Below are 19,345 nucleotides of genomic sequence, written 5' to 3'. Positions count from 1 at the left end.
CAGTGAGATAGATGTGTATGCTGCTAGGAGGTTTGCACTCTCCTTTTTTGCTTTTCAGAGAGCAGCAAAACCAATCAGATGTGATTTCTCAGGACTATTAGTACTTCTATGATTTTGATCTTAAACTGTCCTCTCTCCTATCTGTTCTGAAACCTCTGCTTTCTCCATTTTTCCCCAACCAGTAAACAACTTCACAATTTTTCCATGGTTTTCTATAATGAGGAGGCTGTGTACCAGTTGCTAGGAAAGTAGATACAGGGAAGAGAAAATTGTATAACTGACCAAACATACACACAGAAATGATAATAATGTACTTTCACCTATCAAATTACAGAGATATAAAAACTGCAAAGGACAGAGGATTTGTGAAGTGTTATGAGAAATACACATTATATGCTTGTATTGGAGTTTAATTTTAATTTTAATTCAAACTTTTCATAGAAATTTAAGAGGAAATAGCTTTAAGACTTAAAATATTATCAAACAAGACACTTAACCTGTTGCAACTTATTCTATGAATTTTTTTCAAAATACTTTAAAAAATATACATAAGTTTATAGTAACATTTTCTTAGAGTGAATTTGGTAGTTTGATAATTTAAAAATAAGACATCTAAATAGTCAATAATGGAAGTGATAATTAACTTATGGAATATTTATTTATCTCTTAGAAAAACTGAAATGTTAATTTCTACACAAATGAAATAACGCCCTCCTATGTTCTTTCAAGGGAGAATATGAGAATAACAATTCGTATAGCAAACAAAGTTTATCTTCAAGTCACATAAAACATCTATTAATATAAGCATGTACATATTTGAATGTAACAGGCAGATATATAGATAAACTATTTAATGGGTATGTACAAGATAAACAAACACAACAGTTACAAAAGAGTAGAAGTAGCAGGGGTGTAACTTTTTCCCTAAATGGAGTCTCTGTGGTGAAGGTATATTACAATTACATAGATAGAGGAAACTTTCTTATTTACTATAAAAGGGAGTGGAGAATATCAGGATACATAAAATGTAAAAAGGAAATCAAGCATGTGATACTTCATGTAGTTGAAAAGAATTGAAATGAGAAAACCCTTATAAAAGTCAATATTCTTACAATGTACTTACACATTCAAGATAAGCATATTATTACTAACCATCAGTTAATATTACTCCCAAGAATGCTGCAGATGAGTGTCATTTACTAAAGACATACTATGCAGAGATGTGTCCGAAAGACATTGGCCCACTTAACATCCCAGTCCTCCTGGCAGGTCATTAACTCATTCCTCTCTATACAGTGAGACACCAAAGGCACACAGAGGCTAGGATACCCAGGAGTCAGTTAGGTTGAGTGGATAAACATTCAAAAGGGTTTTCCTCAACCCCTCAGAATAAACTACTTCTGAGAAGTACAGAGACGACTCAAGAGCAAAGAAAAGCGTGATCTCAAGAAAGTGTCTGAGCCAGCCTCACGACTTGTCTTGGCCTTGATGTCATTTGTGAAGACTTACTGCCTGTAAACAGTTGTGAACCTAGCTGGCAGTTATGAAGCTGGACACGATAGCCTTGGGGAATTAGTCCTAGGACAAAGCCTGCCACTGATGACAAAGAGGCTCCTGTAGACACTACTCAGTGTTTGGAAATCTGTCCTGGATGGCAAGCAGTGAGGGGTGTAAGACAGATACAGTTGTGGTATACTATGATAATTGTGCTTTATTAACACTATTTTACATATACTATCATGGTACAAATTTTATTCAGTTTTAAAAGACAAAGCATTGAGTACTCACTTCTAGTTCTTGGGAAACAGCCTACAGGACTTATTTTAAACTCTACTCATTTGTGTTTTCTTTTGTTTTTACAGGGAGCACAAAAGCTTATTCAGCTTCTCTCTGCTTTATGTGGTCTAATGTTTGCTGCCATGCTGATAGAGAGAAAAGAGGTCACCGCAAGAGGATGACATTAATAACTTAATGAGGCCAAATTAATGATAATTTAGTTCGGTCTATATTTATTTCATCAATAGTACATGTTTCAGGTTGAAAATATAATTTTATTCCACTATGCCTTACCTATTAATAATAAACTATGTTATAAGAGAGTGGTATTCATTAGATTCTGCAGATAATAAATTAGAAAATTATATTATGACTTCTAGTCTTTGTTAATTAGTTTCTTTTTTCAGTCTGTAACAAATCTATACTTAATAGTAAACAAGTAAAAGCCATTCTTCAAACAAGGTTTAGTAGCTTTAATTCTTGCTCTGTGTGTGTGTGTGTGTGTGTGTGTGTGTGTATGATATTATGACTAGTGTTTACACTACTTAGAACAGACACCAACCTGAAGTGTTTTGCTAGCTACTTTGCAGAACATCATGTGGATTTTCTCTTCTCATGTACTTACCATTACTTTGTTCACATACTGATCCCTCTGCAGAAGTTAAATGACTTCTCTGTGCGTATCACACCGGTTATTTAATTAGTGACTACTAAGTGAGTTAATGATAACGAAGTTATCCTCATGCTTACTTACCCTGGCATTGGTCCGTTCCCAGAAAGACTGTAAACCTGACGAGGATTTAGTAGATACTGGAATTTTCTGTAAATTCTACAAATGTGAAAATGTGGAAGGCAGGGACTTTAGTAAAAACCAATAATAATTTTTTCAGAAACATTACATACCTCAGTGTCACAAGCGTGGTTTCTACTTAAAGATATTTATGAATTCATCCTTTATAATATCATATGTATAAAGCTCAAAGAACTAGTGGTCCTCAACAGAAAGGACATAGACATGAAGATAATATAGCTTGGAAGTAAGAAATGATGCTCACACTGCCATAATGCAGCAACTGCTAGTCCTCCATTGAGCATTTTCTTATTAATTAGAATTTAAATAAATATTTTAAAATATTTCAGCATAAAATTCTTAAATATACTCTCTTAATAGATTACTATGAGAAGGATATCTTCTTTCCAGAGATCTTAATAGTGTAATGGACCTAAGTAATAAAGATAAGAATTATCCCATATGGAAAGTAGGATTATATACTTTATAATGTACATTCCTGTAAGTAAATGGTATAAGCTTCGTTGCTGCACATGAACATTTCAGCTCAGAAAGCTGCCAAATTGTTCCAACATGTAAATTTTAAATCCTTTACTTTCTGAAAGAAACCAATCTATTTCCCCCTCTCTAAATCTCCAACAAACAAACAAACCTTTTTACCTTAATTTATGATATTATATAGTGTCTCAAAGACATTAGAGTCATTCTGTTACTTTCCTTTCCACGTCCATGAACAGAAAGTTTAGAACAGTCCTTTGCCTTCTAAGGGAGAGGGGTAGCTCACTCCTGGATATTCCTACCCACTAGTCAGTCACATGGTAATACTCAAACATCTTCACTGTGAGCCCACAGCCCATCTCTTAAGCTTCCCCTTAGACTCCATTCTTGGTGAGATGCTCCTGGTTGACAACATGCCCTTTCACGAATCTACTTTCTACTTCATTCCTCCGGTGAACATCTATTTACGTAACAGCCAATACAGGAGTACTTATTCCGAGATTTCTCAGTTTTCATGGGTGTTTCCTCCTCTGAGCTTCCATAGCAACCATACTTTAAACCTTTCTGTGTTAACATTCTTCATGCGGTTTTGAAAAACGTGTGTTGCCATGCCCCCGTCACTAGACCTTATGTCTTTTACCCTAGTGGTAAAAGGTACTAGTGGAGTTTGGATGTGCCTAGTAGGAGCTGTCTGAAAAAATGATACGTGAAAATTTTCACACCTGTTGGCTATTAAAAGAAACTTTGTATGGATATATAATTCTGTGACATTTTGCAATTTATCCAACATATCAAAGTTTAAAAAAAGAAAAAATTAAAAGGAAATGTCTGTATGGAGTTCTATTGTGAAATCTCTCACAGGAAAATTGTTTACATTCTAAATAGTTATCTTTTAACACATCTTTTCATTTTATTTGCCAAATCTTTTATTCTTTGAGAATTTTACACATCTGTAAAATGAAACATGGTCGTACTCACCCCTCACCTGTTTCCACTCACTGGTTTCATTAGTGAGGACAATATTGCTTTGAGAGCTCCTAAGTATATGCATGTTTCTTTGCCATTTATATGTTGAACTTGACCATTAAACATAAGTAGACGTGGCCTTGAGAGCTTGTTTAGAGTTTCGAACAGAGGCACTTAGTGACTGTTGTGCTCTTCACAACAGAAATGTGAAGGGCATTTCTGCTCTGAGAGGCAAGGTTTTCCTCTTCAGTGTGAGTACAGCCTCAAAAGGAATGAATTCAATGGTAAGGAAAAAGCCAATGTCTCCTAATGAACTAGATCTGCTGACTCAATCCCTGGGATCAGAAAAGAGATCGTCAGCCATGCACCTACCTCCTCCTTCAGGTCCTCTTATTCTTTTGTAAAATTGCCCACTAATTCCATTTGGTACTCCCAATCTGAGCATGGCTATGCAACCATTCACTGGATCCTGTGCAACCTATCAAATATCACAGCCTCAAGAGAATGATGCCCCCCCCACACCCCCAGCAGCTGTCAGCTAACAATAGCTAATTAGGAGAAGTTCTCAGAAGTTCTTCCATCATCCATACCAGAATTTTAGCTGGCTTGATCTTGTCAGGTCTTCTTGTCAGGTCACCCCATTGATAACTAGGGCTAACTCCACTCATCTGGCTCTTTAGGAGGGTGTCTCTTTCTTCCCCTACCATCCCATATTCATTCTTTCTTAGGCTGTGCCCACAGTGAAAGAGGAAAGCCTTGCCTGGTGGAGAACTGGTCTTCAGTCAAGAGTAGAGCAGTAGCTAGGCTTCCCTGTTAGTATCACCAAACAAGCCCTCAAGGTCCCTTACTTTGACATTTAATAGTCAAGGTCACCATAGAAATAACAAAGACATGTGACTAGTATAAGAGCACTCACAGCATCACTGTCCTCACTAACATCCTTATGACTTCAAAGTACTTCTATGTGACTTGCTCTTAAGAAAATATGTATTTACCAATTGGGAGCATGATATTAAGCTAAGGATCATTCTAAATTGTGTAGGGTATCAAACTAAATGTAGAAGAATATAGTTTCCTTTAAAGGCATATTTTATATTTTTTCTACTGTCTTTATTCTTGGTGTCCAACATACAGTTATGTCTAATTCTTTGTGGACAGTATACATTTTGTCTTCAAAATATTCATGATGCTTTTGCTTTCATTTTCTATGTTTTGAGGAGTCTTGTCCAAAATCCCTTACTAATGTTAACATGCTGAGACATTTTCCTTTATCAACTTCATATTTTGTGAAGTCTTCAATGTGATTTGGTTAATTTTTATAACTGGTAAGGGTGAAAAAGCTGGTGCAGCCTTCTGCAGCTGGATGCCGAAGTTTCCCAGTGCTGCTTACTGGAAAGGCTGGCCTTCTCCAATGCACATCCTTGCACCCCTGTCCAAAGCAGATGGCTCTCTAGGCAGAAATTTATTTCTAAACTCTTTATTCTCTTTCGTTGTGCTCTCTGTGTCTAAGCCAGTTCAATGCCAGTTTGAAAATTATGGCTTTGTGGTAGATTTTGAATTCAAGTTGTACAATTCCCCTGGAATTTTTCCCTCAGCTATTTTCTTGTACTTGATTCTCTCTCTCTTTCTTTCTCTTTTCTCTTTCTGCCTGTGAGATGATATAAACTTAAGATTCTAGTCTATAAAGAATATCCTTGGCTCAGGAGGTAGAAAGAGGCATATCTCTGTGAGCTCAAGGCCAGCCTGGTCTACAGAGTGAGTTCCAGGACAGACTTTGAAGCTACACAGAGAAACCCTCTCTCAAAAAAAAAAAAAGAAAAAGAAAAAGAATATCCATGGCATTTTGAAGAGATTATAATGAGCCTATAGAATCATTTGGGTAATATATATATATGCACGTGTGCGTATTATATATATATACATATATATGTGTGTATATATATATATATATATATACACACATATATATGTATGGCACCAAATTGATTGTTCCAACTGATGAAAATGAGAAGACTCCTATGTTTTATTTTGCCAACAGATATTTAATTAAGGCTTTACAAATTTCATTAAGGAAATTTTGCCTTCTGAATTTAAAGTATTTTAGTAACTTACTTGATTTTTGTAGCTATGATGTTGATTGTTGTTGAGAAGGTATTGCACTATTGAGTCAGGTTAGCTTAGAAAAACTCTTACTATGCAACCTGGGCTAAGTTCACAGTCTTAAGTGCCAGGAACACAGACCTGCAGCACAATAGCTGTTTGGCTTTCCTTTCTTGATTTCTATTACAAATAATTCACCATGGACCTGCAGCGACAGTACTAACGCTTTGTGGTGATCTGTATCATCCTTTTAACAGAGATTATGTATAAATGCTCATATTTTTGGAGTTTTCTATGATATAGTGATTTTCTTTTTACTAATGTGGATGTCCTAATTGATTCCTCTTATACGATTGCTTTGCATAGATTTCCAGGACTGCATTCAGTAGTGATGAGGTGGACACGGTTGTCTAATTTCAGACCTCAGAACAGATGCTTTCAGCTTTCCTACATTTCTTGTGATGTTATTAGGGAGGTGTTCAGGAATAACATTGTACTATGCACAAGATCATTTCTTCTATATCAAATTTCTTCACTATTTTTCCATTAAGGGTGTTAAATCTTGTTGTGGAATAATCTTTTTGTACATATGAAGATATATCTTCTCCAAGGCACCTTCTGATTAGTTTAAAAAAGAGTCAAATGGTCAATAGCTAGGCAGGAAGTATAGGTGGGACTTCCAGCACGGAGAGGACTCTGGGAAAAAGAGAGGCAGAGAAGCCAGCCAGACACAGAACAAGTCCGACAAACAGAACGGGATAGCGGTAAAAGCCATATGGTAGAACATAGATTAATAAAAATATGGGTGAATTTAAGTTATAAGAGCTAGTTAGGAACAAGCCTAAGCTATAGGTCAAGCTTCTGTAATTAAAAATAAGTTTCCATGTTGTTATTTGCAAGCTGGAGGCCCAAAGAAAATCTGACTACAAAATATTCTGCCTTTATTGACATGTTAATATAGGTAAAAACATCTCTGCAACACACGGACATAACCCATGGAATAGGAGAAAGTATTCCCCAAATATGCAACTTATAAGGAGCTGATATCAGCATTCATATGAATTTAAAAATTGGAAAAATTCTGATTAATATCAGAAATATAGCGAAATAGACCTTCTCAAAAGAAGACTTATGAATGGCCAATAGGACATATAAAAAAGAAAAACAAAACAACAACAAACCCTTAGGGAAAACAAGTGAAAACCATAATGAAAGATCACCTGACCTCAGCAAGAGTGGCTGGTATTAAAATGACTAAAGACTGGTGAGGATTTGGATAAAAAGCATCCCTCACCTGTAGGTATTAGTGGCATATTTCTTTTTGGAAAGAGTAGAGGCACACTTCCAAATCATAAAGACTGAACTACTGTTTGATCCACTAGTAGACGGTGTATCCAAAGTCGTTAAAATAATGTGTTCAAGAAGCACCTGCACTGCCCTATGGCTCACAGTAGACAAGAACTGGAAACAACCAACATGTCTACCATGTTATGAGCAGATAAAGTGTGTGCGGGACAGACTCACTGTGAATCAACAGCGTGGATGCCTGTTGCTTTGTCATGCCGTGGACAGACCTAGATGCTAAGTGCAATGGGCCATGCAAAGATAGGTAAGTACAGCACGATCACACTTGTGGAATATAAACATGAGGATCTCGGAGGTGAGAGTACATTGTAAGTTATCAAAGGCTGTCATAATTTGGAGAGAAAGCAGCTGTGGAAAGGTTGATAAATGTCACTAAGGTACAGTTACATAGGAGCAAAATGTTCTGATGCGCTATTGCCAAAGCGCTATTAAGTAGCAAAAGATAATGTGCACTTCATTAGGCTAGAAAACTGAATTTTCAGTTTTCACCACAAAGAAACGATAAGCATTTGAGGAGATATGTTTAACCTGATTATAAACAATGTGTTAAAAATACCACAAGACAAACTATTAATATTTACCATCTTAATGTTTTAATTAGTTCTGAAATAAATTGAATTACAAAGGCACATGTAATATATTAAGCTTGTCAGAAAAAGTAATTTTGTATTATTATTTAATTTCTATTTTCATGACTGAAGTAACTGATCTCTTCAATGAAATATTGTAGAACTTAAAAGTTTTGAGTGGTTATTAAGTTATCTATTTGCCAGAGTAGAACATAGCTACATGCTTTGAAAAAGGAAAAGTTTATAATATTTTATTGGAAGACAAAAGAACAAGCTTCATTTAATCAGAGGAACTAAAAAGTTCAATGACAGCAGAAAAATTAATTTTCAAAACCCTATTAATGGGATGGAAATCTTTCTAATTTGTTGTAAACAACAATGGACTCTGATCTACCGTCATAACGTTTGCTTTTACCTGTTTTCATACATGAGATTAAAAATGATAAACCAGGAGAGTTAAGGCAGATATAGCTGACTTTGTGATTCCCATCTATATTAGAACACACTCTTTAGTGGTTTGCTTTTCATATTTGGTTACATACTATGGCTTAATTATTAATCCATTACAAAAGAAAAATTTAGTATTTTCGATTAGAATAAATACTGAGATGCCTGACATTGTAGTTTGTTTTTATTTGTATTAGATATACTGTGCTTCACCTAGAAACACAGTATCATGAACTCTAAAATGTATGCAGAAAATTACCATAATATATTTTGCCTGGTAGTTGCATATAATTTCTGTTCCTTGGTAAGGGCTGTGATTCACCTAGGGTCCACCTGTTGATCACTTAGAAAACCAATTTCCACTCAACACTGTTTATGAATCCTTGTCATATACCAAGGTCTTTGCTAAGAGGCAAGGGTCATACGTGGGGTAGAGAAAAATGAAGATTCATGAACTCTGATAGTTAAAATGCTTACAAAAGGCCATTATATGAAATTTTCAAATATAAAAAAGAAGTAATTGATATCAATCTGTTATGTATAGGTGTTAGCTAGCATCACTCGAATTATTACCCATTGAGAAGTAGTGTTGTTTACATCATGAATGTAGTTTATCTTTTGACTTCTATGATATAGAAAAAGGGGCACAACTTTTAAAACATACCGTTCTCCTTGCTTTCCACCACTTTTGGGATTGACAAAAACTAGAAGTGGATGTGTGCCAGGAACAGGAGTGATCTAGAAGGAAAAGGGGGAAATTATTAGTATGTGCTATAAGAAGAGGACGCCTGCGAATTCTTATGAAAAACACACTCAGACATGAGCCTTTCTTTAAAGTGTGTCTGCAGCCTCCAGAATAACAGGCAAGAGATGAAAAAAGAACAGCTACAATTTGTGGAACATTCCGTAAACTAGCAACAATAAGTCAGTTTAAGGGGATCGAAGAAACCTGTTACATATACATATAGAAAAGCTTCTTTTTGCACAATGCCTCTAACTCAGAGCTGATATTCTATGTGGAATCCATCTCCCTTTGGGGGCCTCTTTCAGATCTAGTACTTCAGTTCACATCATCTCGCCTCAACACTTTTTTTTCTTTGTTTTGAAAACAGAGTCCCATTGAGCACTGACTGTTTGCTAAGCAGCAGTCTCCTAACTTCTACTCTCCTCCTGTAAATGGTGTGGGCAAGGATCTCTCACTGTGCTGCTTCCATCACTATTTATTCTGCTATGGATCAAGAAGGCTTCCTGGTGGAATTTTAATTTAGCAAGAAGTGAACAATCACTCTATAAGCAAGTGAATGGACAAATTTGGACCCTGCAGAGAAGTGGGCCAGGAAGGAATACAATACTGGTATTGTGACAGTGCGATGATAACATTGGATCATTGTAGGTAGAGTGGAAAAGAAATCTTGTATCTGATTTCACTGTTATTAGGTAGACACCAATAAATGTATACTGGGTAGGAACACCATTATTCAAAGACTGTTGATATCATGTTTAAATGAAGCTTTGAACAAAAATTAAAACTATTTTAGCAAAAAAAATTATGAAACCAATAGGACACATTAAATATTAAGTTAGGAAGTAGATTAGGTTATCTTTGATGTGGTGTTTTTTTCTCCTCTAGAGATGATCCTTAAATATTTAATGTGAAAATTGAAAGCAATCATTTCATTACATCATGCCCTTTCTTGCTGTCTGCTCTAATGATATCAGTTTAAATATTCCTTCCTCCAAATCTTAAGTGAAATGGCATCTTTGTAATGAGTGTGGGCAAGGAAGAAATGTTATAATCTTCACATAGGCTAAATGTGAATGATGGATGGGATAGTCTTCATTTTTCTACTGTAAACCAACTCATTCTAAAGTTAGGCATTGTATCTATCTGTGTTTTACTTTCCCTAATAAAGAAAATGAAGTTCCTTCTGTCCTATTTTACCTCTAACCAGGTCATCAAGGACAGGAGAGCTGTAGGGTCTGTAGTTACTTCCTGTTCCTCCCTGTAACAAATGTGCTCAGTTAATGTGAATGAAGTGTCCACTATCATAAAGCCTTGGTCCTGATGGCATGAAATAGATGTCAGTTTTACCCATAAAAAACCACAATGAGGTAACATCAAAACATAAAACCTCTATCTGAAGACTGGCATACAAATTCCTTTACATTCCTTCATATTGCAAAACTGGAACCCTTAAATTTATCCTATGCAAAAAAGGAATGATAACATATGTTCATTTTATTTTATTTTTAAGCTTAATTTGAATTGTTATTCATTGGCTTTAAACATGAGCACTTCAAAATAATACTGTGTGTGTATGTGTGAATATGTATGTATACATATCTGTGTGCATTTGTTGGTGTATGAGCATATGTGTGTGAGTGTGTTTATATGTTTATGTGTGTGTAGGTTAAATGTCTTCTTCAAGAACTTCTCTATCTTATTTTTTGAGACTGAATCTCTCAGTGTCTGTAGTTCATTGACCATTAAGATCTGGATCCTTCTTGTCTCTGAACCCACAGTGTTCATATTACAACAGTAAAGTGCTGCTCTTGGGTGTTCTAGATGGGTACTGGGGAACTGAACTCAGGTCCTTCTTCTTGTATGGCAACTTCTTTCCTGACTGAGCCATCTCCATAGCTCATATACTAGGTTTTGAACAAAGTAATAAAAATTCAAATATCTATCATAATGACTTTTTCCTTTCCTAACCTCTTACATGGTTAATTATTATATCATTTTATATTTAAAATTCACTCTTGGTCAGAATTCTCTTGAAACATTTTGAAACGCTTTTCTAAAATAGCTATTGAGATATTCATAAGTGTCATTATAAATTATAACAAAGATCGCTAAAAATTTAGTTCCAAATTTACAAACTTTTATGAACTAAGAAATACATCACAGAACATATCATAAAATCAATGGTGTTCTGCAGAATAACACAAAGTTTTATATATATATATATATATATATATATATATATATACACTCTAGTTAGATGGATAAGTCAATAAAATGACTTAGAGAAATGTCAGAGAACTTGAAGAATTTAGAATGATGTTGTTTCACATTCAAGAAAGTCAATTGTCCAAGATGGAACTAGAGAAGGAGTAAGGTTGGCTGCAGTACGTCTCTCCACAACACTGTGCTTATAAAATATGACAATGTCTAAGACATCTGGGTATCCCACCAGTCAGGGTGGAGCTGGGCTCCTTCGGTAGAGGCTGACTAACCCACCTAACCCCTCGTTTCTCTCCAGTCTGCACCGACAGGGAAGAAGCAGTGGCTGTGAGGCTCAGGTGTGGAGGCAACACAGAATGTCTGTCAGACCAGAAATGTTATTCCAGGCAAGTCTGGCATCCTTTTCTATGCTCAGAGAAAAAGCTTTAAATTTGTGATAACCTTTGCTTCTATAAAAAGAAGGCCTATCTGCTTGAGTAAATGTGGGTGCTAAGTAGACAGAAGTCTTAGGTTTGAGAGCCAAAGACCTGCAATGCTGTCTAGCCTCTGTCAAGTTTGACAAGTTAAGACGTTTTCTGCTCTGAGAAAAGGAATGGGAAGAATAGCGCTGAGTGATCTCCCTTGCACTGTTTCCATCTTGGTAGCTTCTGGTGCTTGCAGAACCCGAGTGTGCCCATACGCACGTGTGTACAAATATAGATGAATGTTTAAGACATTGAGCTTCCAATGACTTGTCAGGTAAGAGAATAAATAACAAGTCGAAAAACATGCTCATGTGTCATCTGGTGAAGTACACTGGCAGTCGCTAGGATGGCATTCCCCTGTTCCCATTTCTCCCAGCACACAGAAAGAACATGTGCATACACAATGAGCTGCTTGCTGCCTCTAAACCCAAAGAAGACACCTCAAAATCAATAAGTTTGCCTGTGCCATGCTCTTGGACACCTCAAACCTTGATCTGTGTGAGAAGAAAAGTCTCAACGTAAGCCATATCTGTGGCATTTTGTCATTGCAGACCCAGGATCCAAATACAAGATGGCTGGAGCATGTGCTCTCTAAAGGAAGAAGAGAATCAACCCCTCTCCTTCCTACCCAGACTGGGACTTGGAAATTGAGAGGACCTAAAGGTGACTTCGGAGATGCCACAGACTGAGCACTACTGCTGATGAAAATGTGGAGCTGTTCCTACACCCTACCCCTGCACTCCAAGTAAGTGAGACAAAAATAGTGATGGTGATCTTGGCTACTCCACTGCCTTGTGGTTCATTCTTTTGTAATTTCTTATATGCTAGATAACCTAAAGGAAAGCAAGACCCATGAGGGCTCAGCACAAAATACATATGGAATCAGGCACAATGAAACACTTCATTGTTTATCAAACATACTAATACACCTACTCCCTCAGAAAAAGAAATTTAAAACTTGATAGCAAAACCATGCAAAAACCTCTTTTTTATCTTACATTATGCCACCCTCAGTTAGGATAATGGGAATACTCATTTTCATAACTTAAATTATCTCCGATAAAGGAAAACATGAATCATTAGATGTGGTACTTCACCTATTAATTCATTCAAAATCTGCATCCTGATTTCCAGAGAGATCTGTCCAGTGAAATTATGTTCTTCCCATCACAGAACTCAGTCTAGAGCAACTGATTTGTATTATAATGTAAATCATATGTACTGATGAAGTGAACATCAACACTTGGCTTGGCTTCTACAACTTGGCATGACATATAGATATAGATATAGATATAGATATAGATATAGATATAGATATAGATATAGATATAGATATAGATATAGATGAATAAAGTTTTATGGAAACATCGCACAATTGTTTTAAAATTTTTTAAGTTTTTTAAATTCTTATAACAATTTCATATTCACAAACATGTTTCAAGAACTATAAAAAGAGCTTTTACACCAAACCACCTAAAAATGTATTGCTAAAATTGTACTTTATTTCTTTTTTATCATTGCCTACCCAAAGAAATGTTCTCTTGCACTGATTCAATCCAGTCATTAAACTCAGAAGTTAATGTACTTCTGGGTTAGTATGTATGTTTTCCTTTCCTCTCCTGATTTCTTCCCTCTCTCCTTAGCTCTATTCCCCCTCACTCATTGCCACGTTTACATCCCTTATTTTCTTTACTTTGAGATAAGTTCTGGTCTCAAAATCACTATTTAGCAGAGGATGAGTGAACTTGATTCTCCTGTATCAGGGATTACAGGCACACACCACCATTACATTTTATCAGTACTGGGTATCCAAGCCAGAGCTTCCTGGACATCAGCTGAGCACTCTACTAACTGAATCTCATCCTCAGCCCTGGAGTAGTTTCCTTTGCCTAAAGTATATTGTTAAGATAATTTGTAAAATAAGGACCTAAGGGCTCCACAACAGGCATGCATCAATGTTATTTATACTCGTTTACTTTCTTACATCTAATCTATCCTTTACCAAGGAACTTTTTTGAGGTTATAATATAATTGCATTATTTCACCCTTCCCTTTCCTTCCTTCAAACTCTCCCATATATCCCTCCTTTCTCCCTTTCAAATTCATGGCCTCTTTATTTTAACTGTTATCATAAGCATTAATGTACATGTGTATACATACATATCCTCAACACAACCTGCTCAGTCTGTTTAATGTTACTTGTATGTATATTTTCAGAACTCACCATTTTGTATTGGAATGCCAACTGGTGCGCTCTTCCCTAGGGAAGATTATTTCTCACAATGTCAGCCTCCCTTAGTTTCCCAAAGATTTTGTGTAGGGTTGAGGCCCCCTGGGCCTTCTGCCATCCATTTTGGCATGTCTACTTTTATTGTTCTTGCTCAGCTCATGTTTTAGACTATCATTTTGGTGAGTCTTTATGAGTGTAGCTTCTGCAATTAGAAGGGGACACAATCTTACAGCAAACTCCTTAATCCTCTTGCTTTTAAACTCTTTTGACACCTTTTCAGCAATGTTCCCTGAACCTTAGGTGTGGGAATGTTTTGTAGATATGTCAGTGAGGACTGGGATCCACAACTCTGCCTTTTGATTGGTTGTGTTTTTCTGTACTGTGCATTGCAAAGAGGAGTTTCCTTGGTGATGGAGGAGGGCTGTGTGTGTCTGTGACTACAAGCACAAATGCTTAGGTTGTTATTATGAATTATGCTGGTTAAGAAAGGTGGGGGTTGTAGGTTCTCCCTCAAGATCCATGACATCACCAGAAAAGAGGAGTGGGCTAGTTTTCCAATGTCAGGAATGGTTTCCCTCAAGTTGAGTGGGTCTTAAGTCCCATTACTGTTAAAAATCATTGTTATGAAAACATTTTGAAATAAAGTAAAAACAAGTATGTTATTTGAAAACTCATTCATTGATGCTAAAATACAAGTACATTTTGTTGAGATTACAACACAAAAGAAACAACCATCAAAAATTGACCTTTTTCCCTAAACTATGAATACTTGAAGGCACATATTCCCATTGCATACAAGATCATTGTAGAGTAGAACAACATGTGAAAACGATGAAAGCCACATTTGGGTATTCTCTCAGTTGTCCATCACTCAACCTCTGTGCTTGAAATGTCTGAGACACACTGAGTCTTCTCAAAGTAGTGAAAAACCATGAATAAAGAGATTGTTAATATTGGATTCTCCTCTATGCTGCACAGATTTCATCATTTTAAGTCTCCCTTATTCTTATATAGGGGCAGTCTAGTACAGTAAATTTAAAGAGTGGGATTCTGGAGTTAAGCTGGTTGTGGATCCAATGCAGCACCTCCCTCCATAGGCTCCTGCCTTCAGTAATCTCATCTTATTTGATCATTCTGAGTACCATGAGGACATGCTTTACTTCCAAATCCATACTCATTCTTTCCCCTGAACTGCAGATTTACGTGTCTGTATGACTACTCGGTGGAGGTAAGTTCTTTGGCATTAGGAATTTCTTCTCCAACCACAGTCACCCAAGCTCTTCAGCTTCTCAGTTGACATCAACTCTGCCACTTTAGTCACTGCCAGTTCCATACAAGCATGCCATTTAGTCCTTGTTTTATCAGTTTGCTTCTGTTCTCAAAACATTTCTCTACCTACAAAACTCTATGGTGAGCCTTTAATCCTATAACCTTTAACTGCCCATGGTAGTTATGCACTGGCCAACCAATTTTCTAATAAACCAATCTTAACAAGAATGAGACCTTTAAAATATACTGCGAAACATATTCTTTTTCTGTTCACAACAAAAGTCAAAGTGCTCATAAAAGCTTTCCAGAACTTAGAACATCTAGTACTTATTAATTCTCTAAAGTACCCTCTACAACTTTCTGTGTGGACTGTCTCTCTCTAGCCTTAAAGTCCTTGCTGTACCTAAAGCTTAGGAGGCATACTCTTAACAGTGCTTAGAGTTACACATTGCCCATAAATCCAAATGGCTAATGATCTTGTCAGTTTGAATCAGTTACCCATGTATTACATTCTAGGCTGTCTCTTTAACTATACACACCCCCAACTTTTTGCCTGTATTTGTCTTGCTCAGCTCTGTGTCTTGTGTATTGTTTATAACATAACATATGTGTGGTGAGGTGAACTCAGTTGAAAAGTTGTGGTTCTTTTTTTTCCCCAAGATAGAGTTTCTGTGTGTAGTCCTGGCTGTCCTGGAACTCACTCTATAAACCAGGCTGACCTTGAACTCAGAGATCTGCCTGCCTCTGCCTCCTGAATGCTGGGATTTTAAAGGCATGTGCCACCACTGCCCTGTGCCCTGCTGAAAAGTTGTAGTTCTTAAAAACTATAGACCAATAACTTTGCACAGAAACGTGAAGTTAGAATGACTATAAAGAACTAATTAGAAATGAGTCAATAAGATTAAGGCATTATACACACTGATCAAGGAAATGAACTGACTTGTATACATACTAAGTAGTTGTCATAGTGCGTGTGTTTATGTTCAGTTTATTGGTGATTATAAAACACCAAGTTTTACTGGATAACAGGGTAAATGAATTGTGTGGAAGAACACATCAGTTTGGATTTAGATATTAAGTATTAACATCACTTTGTCATAGATTTGAAGCCTTACAAGCTGGATTCTTTCATTCTCTAATGATGTTTTGATTCAGAAATTTTACATAATATTTATGATCAAGAAAAACATCTCATAATAAAGTTTAACCAATTATTGTTTTTTTCCTTGTTTGTTCACATAGGATTACCCTCATTATTACTGAAGTTCTCGTATGTTAAAAACTGACATTTCCATTACATTTGATATTGTGTTTGAAGTGTAAACCTATGGTGTCGCTGTGACAAAGACAGAGTGCCAGGCCACTGCTATCTGAAGTCCCCTAGGACTTGGGTTAATTAATGAGACTCATCCTAGGGTTATGCATGATCTATTACTTCCTCTAATTAGAAATAATAATCCTGATCATTATACTGGTTAGCTGAAAAGGAGGAAGATGAATGTGCCTAACTATGATTAATCTTCTTTAAGCAGTGTAGACCTCTCCTGTCAATGAGTTATATGCAAACTGGGCTGCAACTCAAGGCTTTTCCATGACATAAACCTTTTAAGCCTAACAGAAAATTAATTTATTTTGGTATATATTTTTACATTACCTCAAAAAACAATAATTGTATTGTTTCAAAAATGATATGCAGCCATAATATATTTTCTGTTTTCCATAAAATAATTAAGGGATTTTTTCCCATTTTTCCATTATCTTCAATGCTATGTGAGTTCCCACATCCAAGATGAACTCAATTATTTAAAGGATAATACACCAATTTAAACTCAAAAAATTTTGAAACTCACACTTTTATTTCCTACTGTTTTGTCTGAATTGACGTCCGCATTTGCCAACTGACAACTTTAGCTAATAATTTCACATGTCAACATTGTTATGAAAATTTATTATTGTCATAGAACCACAAGTGTAAAAAATGTTGATCATCTGTATTTTAATATGACTATCCCTGTCTGTAGAAGGTTAAATATTTCAGCGTTGTCTCTAATAAATATTAAAATGTAACTTATATTACTGCATCATATAAAACCTTTATGGTACTCTGCACATACCTTTCCATTCTTGCTTTAAACTGAGAATGTTCAAATTTGACTACTTAATCTTAGGAAACAGAGAGCACAGACGTTGCTGTTCTAGTTAACAGTTGCTGTCTTAGACTGTGACACAACACACAATGGCACAATAGAAGAGAGTGCTCCTAAGCTTGGCACTGACACACGTCTGGATTTGGTGAATAAGATAAAAGATGTTGGAGGAGTAAAACACAGGATGTCAGCCAAGGTATTCCTCAGTAAGACTTGGCTCTATCACTGACTATTGGCAGGGACATGGGGAAATTGTTAAGTTCAGAGAATCAAAACAATGGATTTTAAAATGGTAATTAGATACATAATGACACCAAGCTCATGTTAGTTGAGAGGATTATCAAACAGATTTAAACTATGCAAAATTTATGTAGAATAGTGCCATAGTTCTTGTCTTCTGGTAAACATTAGTAAATGATCTATGCTTGCTTTTCATGATGAGAAATATGTACCTAAGCATGTGCTTAATGCACTTAAATTTACAAATTGAGCTTTTAGGCAGTAATCCAGAGTGATTAACAATTTAAACTTATCAGTCTTTATAATTTTTGTTTTAAATTTAAGTGTTGATGGTGCTTGGCCAAAATCTATGGGATCACACAGTAAAATTTTTGCTATCAAAATTGTGGACAGATTTCAAATTTGAGATGAGTCACATGTGATATTGTTAAACACATGGATATGATTTCCAAAAATGATGCTCAGACATAGTATTTCATAATTGAATTTTATATACATGAATATAATAACTTTTGTTCAAAATTTCTTTTTACATTTACATTTAATTACTCAGGAAAGAGTTTCTATTTGTCATGTATCTTACTAGATTACAAAAATTATCAATAGGTAAGCAATTATTATTTAAATTGCATGAACTTTTCAACATTTTTATCAAGCAATTATTAGACATATTCTGTTTACTCTTAACTGTGCTACTTATGGGATAGGAAGCATGCGATACCTAGTAAAACAAATAAAATAACAACTAAAAAAGATGAAATCATTAATTAAATCTGATTAAAATTATATGTATTAGAATCACCATGTGTTGTATGTAAATGTGTGCCACAGTCATCCATGTGGTTGGCAGTTGCTAAGAAGTTTGAAACTTCAAATACACTAAGAAGAAAAGAATATACAATTCATAGAAACATATAGGTGAAAAAATGAAGTAATCATACAATTCTAAAGACTAAAACGATGTTTTTTACTTTAACAAATACTTATTTTTATTAACATTGGCAAATTAGTTAAATAGATTTATTGCACAAAATATTTTATAATGTGGGTGGATAGGATGGGTTTTTTTATGTCGGGGGACATAGTTATAATTAACAGATTTATAAAAAAAATTTCAACCACTTCTCTTTGTCTAAACTAGAAACATGTATGATGTTTGAGTTTAATTTAAAAATGTAGAAATATGGATATATTCACTTAATACCTCATTTTTATTATTTTATTTAAAAGAAAATTGTTTTCACAGAATGCATGTTTTTTCTTTCCTAAAGGCATAATTTCACAATCAATAAACTCTTCAAAATTAGACCTATACAAAGCTTGTGCATGTGTGTGTACATATGCATGTATGTATGTGTGTGTGTATTTATAAGTGGATTGAGACAGATAATAGGTGTAAATAACACATGTGCACATAATAAGTTATATATTAGTTCTGACTTTCAGATTCACAGAAGATTTTTTGCCAATTTTATTTTAAATGGAGATAACATTATGAATGATTAATCTACCCAGAATG

The 19,345-nt window shown here is 35.4% G+C and overlaps 1 protein-coding gene across 7 annotated transcripts in view; it reads right to left on the bottom strand.

Moving 5' to 3' along the window:
- The window catches only part of Dgkb (diacylglycerol kinase beta), a 713,645-nt gene that overhangs the window by 426,026 nt on the left and 268,274 nt on the right, over positions 1–19,345 (bottom strand). For all 7 annotated transcript variants that reach the window (XM_052738362.1, XM_052738366.1, XM_052738363.1 and 4 more), the window contains 2 exons: positions 9,176–9,249; positions 2,531–2,605 (listed from right to left, as the gene is read on the bottom strand). In XM_052738362.1, the coding sequence (XP_052594322.1) occupies positions 2,531–2,605; positions 9,176–9,249 (149 nt within the window). The remainder of the gene's footprint in view (positions 1–2,530; positions 2,606–9,175; positions 9,250–19,345) is intronic.

The sequence above is a fragment of the Peromyscus californicus genome, unplaced genomic scaffold, assembly GCF_007827085.1.
Source record: "Peromyscus californicus insignis strain IS unplaced genomic scaffold, ASM782708v3 Scaffold_15__1_contigs__length_86483966, whole genome shotgun sequence".
NCBI classification, from domain to species: domain Eukaryota; kingdom Metazoa; phylum Chordata; class Mammalia; order Rodentia; family Cricetidae; genus Peromyscus; species Peromyscus californicus.
This window is presented reverse-complemented; position numbering and strand designations above follow the sequence as displayed.